Genomic DNA, 5,553 nt, shown 5'->3' on the forward strand with positions numbered 1-5,553 from the left:
ATGTGATTTATGTATACTGGGCTCTCCATAAATGTTGTATGAACTGAAATGAAAGACCACTGAGTAGAAAAATCAAGGAAGATGTATTTCAGCATGATATAAAGAACTAAGAGGAATTTTCAGATAGTGAAAAGTATTGTATTATAAAGTAATATTGTACCAGCCAGATGAAAATTAGCATAAGCAGGATTACCTGATCCTGTAGAATCCTGATCCTGTAGATCCTAATATGTAGAATTCTATAGAAAATATTTCTTCAATTGTGGGAAATTGAACTAGAAGACCAAGAAGATCCACTTACCCTCCAAAGCTCTGTTTCTGTAACCTCAACCTCAATAGAGCCTCCCTCAGAGCCCGATGGACCTGCTTGTTCCGCAGAGTGTAGATGACAGGGTTGAGCAGTGGGGTCACCACTGTGTTCACAAGGGCAGCCTCCCTATTGGAGTCCAGCCTGTTCGTTTGCTTTGGTTTCACATATATAAACACACAGCTGCCATACATCAGAAAGAGAACCATGAGGTGAGAGGAGCAGGTGGAGAAAGCTTTCTGTTTCTCCTTGGCTGATGGGAGTCGCAGGACTGTGACTACTATGTTGCTGTATGCAATGGTGGTTATGATAAGAGATGTTATAAGGACAAACAAAGCGAGGACTAAGGTCAACATTTCAGTAGGTCTGGTGTCAGAACAGGAGAGATGAATCAGGGGGCCAAGGTCACAGAAAAAGTGGGGGATGACATGGGGGCCACAGAAGGACAACTGGGAAACCTTCACTACTAGCCCAGCGATGAGAGGGAAGGACAAAGCCAAGCAGGCAGTGACCAGGAGGAAGCAAGTCTTCGGGTTCATGATGGTCGGGTAATGCAGAGGCTTGCAAATGGCCACATACCGATCCAGAGACATCACTGCCATGAGGAAGAAAATTATTGACCCAAAAAAGAAAAAAGAAAAGGCTTGTATGAGACAAGCAGTAAAGGAAATTGGTTGCCTTCCCAACAGGAAGATAGACAGCAGTTTAGGAATAACTAAGGTGATAAAACAGCATTCAGAGAAGGAGAACGTGCTGAGTAAAATATACATTGGTGTCCAGAGCCGATGGTCAACCCAAGTGATGGTGATGATCACCACATTTCCTGTGATAGAGGCCAGGTATGCCAGCAGATGGATCAGGAAGAAGACATTCCCTAGGGCCTGGATGGCAGGAAACCCTTCCAGAATGAATTCTTGGATTGTTGTCTCATTCCTCACCTCCATAGTGATCTCCATTTCTCTATCATCAACTCTGCTGGATCTTTCAAATAGAAAATGTCACCACCAAAGAATAAAAATTTAATTGATGGCCACTATTAAAAAACAATAAATACTACTTGTAGCTACAATTCTGAATGAGGAATCACTTTATATAATTTAAATGTTATATTACAAATTATTTTGAAATTTGCAATTATTAAATTGTAAAAATTGAACATTTATTGTTCATTTTTTTTTTAAATTTTTATTTTTTATAAACATATATTTTTATCCCCAGGGGTACAGGTCTGTGAATCACCAGGTTTACACACTTCACAACACTCACCAAAGCACATACCCTCCCCAATGTCCATAATCCCACCCCCTTCTCCCAAACCCCCTCCCCCCGGCAACCCTCAGTTTGTTTTGTGAGATTAAGAGTCACTTATGGTTTGTCTCCCTCCCAATCCCATCTTGTTTCATTTATTCTGTTCATTTTTTAAAATAATTTTGAATGTGCAACTTAACTTTTCTGAATAATAATATATTTGAATAATAGTCCACAAGGTAAACACTATAAAATAGAAATTATTTTCAAATAACATATAAACCCAACAGATAACAGTGAAGGCTGTCATCCCACAGAGAATATTTTTATGGGGTCACAATGTTAATTTTTATACTTCAGGTATTATATGCAATATATAAAGGCCTCCAATGCACTGGCTTTAGCCCTCTGGAAAAACAAAGTGTGGAGAAAGAAGCTGTTTTCCTATTCGCATGTTTCAAACCAGTTATTTTCCTCAGTTGGCTCATCCTCAGTTCTTTGTCCAAAACTTTAAGACTGAGCAGGGTATCTAGTTTATCACAATATTTCATAACTACCCAGTCCTTGGGTTTAAAGAAACCATGTCTGAAAATGGGAGTGAGGGATGGTTATATGACTTGGTTGTTCAGAATCAGTGAGAAAACATTGAAATGTGCATCAGTTTCCCTCTCACTCTACACACCTGGCAGAACAGTTGATATTCCTTCTGCTATTAGTCATACCACCTTTGAACATTGTTTTCTGGGAATATTTTTGTTACACTGGAAAGTTTCAATGTGGTGGAATTATAAATATATTCCCATTGCAATCACAATAGGAACATTCATTTTTTTTCTTTCTTTTAAGATTTATTTATGTGAGAGAGAGCATGGGGGAGAGAGAGAAGAAGAATCCCTGCTGAGCAGGGACCCTAAGCGGGCATCAATCCCTGCACCCTGGGATCATGACTGAGCTGAAGGCAGATGCCTAACCAACTGAGCCACCCAGGCACCCGAGGAACATTTGTTTTTTAAAAAATCCCAGTGCCTACCCCAAAGATACAGATGTAGTGGGAAAAAAAAGGGCCATCTGTACCCCAATGTTTATAGCAGCAATGGCCATGGTCGCCAAACTGTGGAAAGAACCAAGATGCCCTTCAACGGATGAATGGATAAGGAAGACGTGGTGGTCTATATACACTACAGAGTATTATGTCTCCATCAGAAAGGATGAATACCCAACTTTTGTAGCAACATGGACAGGACTGGAAGAGATGATGCTGAGTGAAATAAGTCAAGCAGAGAGAGTCAATTATCATATGTTTTCACTTATTTGTGGAGCATAACAAATAACATGGAGGACATGGGGAGTTAGAGAGGAGAAGGGAGTTGAGGGAAATTGGAAAGGGAGGTGAATCATGAGAGACTATGGACTCTGAAAAACAATCTGAGGGTTTTGAAGGGGCGGGGGGCTTGGAGGTTGGGGGAGCCAGGTGGCAGGTATTAGGGAGGGCATGGATTGCATGGAGCACTGGGTGTGGTGCAAAAACAATGAATACTGTTACGCTGAAAAGAAATAAAAATTGTTTTTTTTAAAAATGCCAGTGCCTAGCTGGAAGCTGAATGAATTGTCATGTAATCTTTGGGAAGGGATTCAAGCATATGTTGGAAATCAGTGCTCTAGTAAGTCACCATAATTGAATTGCATTTTACTTAATTGTTTGACTTAGTTAAAACTATTACATTAACTATGCATGATCCACAATACAAACTTAAACATTACTAGTCTCTGCTTTAAATATTTGACTTATTAGATTGCAAATTATTCCCATGGCCAAGTACTCACCAAGAAACAGCTCACAGGAAACCGCTTCTTTGACAATGTGCTGCTTTTTTCTTCCCACAAACCAGGATCTTTCTTCAAAGCTAATGGAAGGGGAGGTGAGATGTACTTATTCGGGAACTTTTAAAGAAATCAATGAATGCCTATGTCTTAAATTAATAGGAGATTATTAAAGCTAATTTTTTTCATGGAAGACAGAGATTTCTAAACTCTGGAAGATTAACAGTCATAGTTTCCCCCTATGGCCATTGGAATGATAAATCCTAGACCAAGACAATAGAAACTGCTGTAAATATGCACAAGAATATGCTGATGTAACCATTTAAAATTCCTGAACAAATTTATATCCATTCTATGGGATACAATGACACAGTCCATCATGAACATCAAATCTGGTGGGTTGTACATCCAAAAACAGAAGAGAGTCAGGAAGTAGAAACAACAAACGTTACTTTCCTTTGGACCCTGTTGCTAGTCACTTTCTTAGCAACTAGTTGTTTCCCACCTTTCAGATCATTGAAGTCATAAATGAGAATATATTCAAGTGCCCTGATGATATATTTACCACAGAGTTATTTACCATCCCTCATGAGGACACACAGAACCCAAAAGGACAAACCTCTGCAATAGTCAAGATTCATTAGAGGAGTACCAAAAAAAAGGGAACACAAACTTAAATCACAACAGAGTCCCAGAGGACATTTAATTGTTCATATTTGGAAATTAGAAATTTCAGCAGAAACATACCCGAATAACCATTTTACTGCATGTTGTAGCATACTATCACCATCCTCAGAAGCCTATGCAGTCTTTTGTACAACTCCTCAAAGGTTTATTTGCCATGAGTGCCCTAGATTTGCAAAATTTATAAAGTCCTGAATTACATATGTCAAAAAAGACAAGCTTAGGCATCAGAAAGAATGTTGTACAATTGCCCTTGCTCGCTTTTTTTCCCTTTTAACCTGGTATTTTCTTTAATAAGGTATAATTTATACATTGTAAAATGCATAAATTTTAATTACAAGTTGATAATTTTCTGCATATGTAAACGTCTATGTAACCACTACCCAAACCATAGAAATTCCCATCTCATCACAAGTGTCCTTGTGCCCTGTCCTAGTCAGTAGCCCACACCAAGAGAAAACAACTAAAGAACTACTTTTATTTCTGTCATCGAAATTTACTTTTGCCACCTCTTGAAATTCATTTATGTTTAACCCACTGAGCCATCCAGGCGCCCCTGAAATTCATTTAAATGGAACACAGCATATGTCTGGCTTTAGTTTTCCTCGGATTCCTCAGAGTTATCCATGCTGTCACATGAACCAATGATTAATTCTTTTGTATTGTTTTGTAGCAAGTCGTTATCTATGTATATCACCATTTTCCATTCTCTCACTGAAGGACATTTATGTCCTTTCCAATTAAGGGCTACTATGAATACATTATGAATATTCTTCTATAAGTCTTTTTGAAGACAGCATTCATTTCTCTTGAGTATATGGCTTGGAGTAAAAGTACTGAATTAATTATAGAATAGGTCTTAGCACTGTAAGAAATCGCAAAACAAGTTCCCAAATTGGATTTAGGCTCTCAATAGCAATGCATGAGAATTCAAAATGCTCCATATTATCACACTGGTCTTGTAAGTCACTTTTAACTGAACACATTCTCTGTAAATTGGTTTAGTCACTATGGAAAACAATATGGAGATTCCTCAAAAATTTAAAAATAGAACTACCTTATGATGCAGAAATTCTACTTCTGAGCATATATCCAAAGAATAAAAACAAGATATTGAAAGATATTTGCACTACCATATTTATCACAGCATTAGTCACAGTGGCCAATATACGAAAACAGCCATCAGTGGATGAATGGGTAAAGAGGACATTTTGTGTGTGTGTGTGTGTGTGTGTGTGTGTGTGTGTGTGTGTGTGTGTGTAACATGTATATAGGCATACATTATACATAACATGTATATAATACATATACATTATACATTATGTATGCATATATACTGTGTGTATGTAATGTACATATATAATACATTCACATTATATATAAAATAATATGTGTATGTGTGTATGTATATGTATATAATGTATTATTATTAAGCCTTGAGAAAGAAAGAAATCCTAACATTTCTGACAACATCGATGGTCCTAGAGGACATT

The 5,553-nt window shown here is 37.7% G+C and overlaps 1 protein-coding gene across 1 annotated transcript; it reads right to left on the reverse strand.

Moving 5' to 3' along the window:
• Positions 1 to 297: 297 nt before the first annotated feature.
• LOC101679440 (olfactory receptor 6C74-like) lies at positions 298 to 1,254 on the reverse strand. Its single transcript, XM_004749764.3, has one exon. It carries the CDS (start codon positions 1,249 to 1,251, stop codon positions 298 to 300), a length of 954 nt encoding a protein of 317 aa, XP_004749821.1. The 5' UTR covers positions 1,252 to 1,254.
• Between the last annotated feature and the right edge of the window lie 4,299 nt (positions 1,255 to 5,553).

This window comes from Mustela putorius, unplaced genomic scaffold, assembly GCF_011764305.1.
Source record: "Mustela putorius furo isolate JIRA1106 unplaced genomic scaffold, ASM1176430v1.1 tig00003909_pilon_pilon_pilon, whole genome shotgun sequence".
NCBI classification, from domain to species: Eukaryota; Metazoa; Chordata; class Mammalia; order Carnivora; family Mustelidae; genus Mustela; species Mustela putorius.

Bases quoted from the DNA above. Each gene is read 5' to 3' on its own strand.
- LOC101679440 (XM_004749764.3), bottom strand. From the start codon at position 1,251: ATGGAGGTGAGGAATGAGACAACAATCCAAGAATTCATTCTGGAAGGG.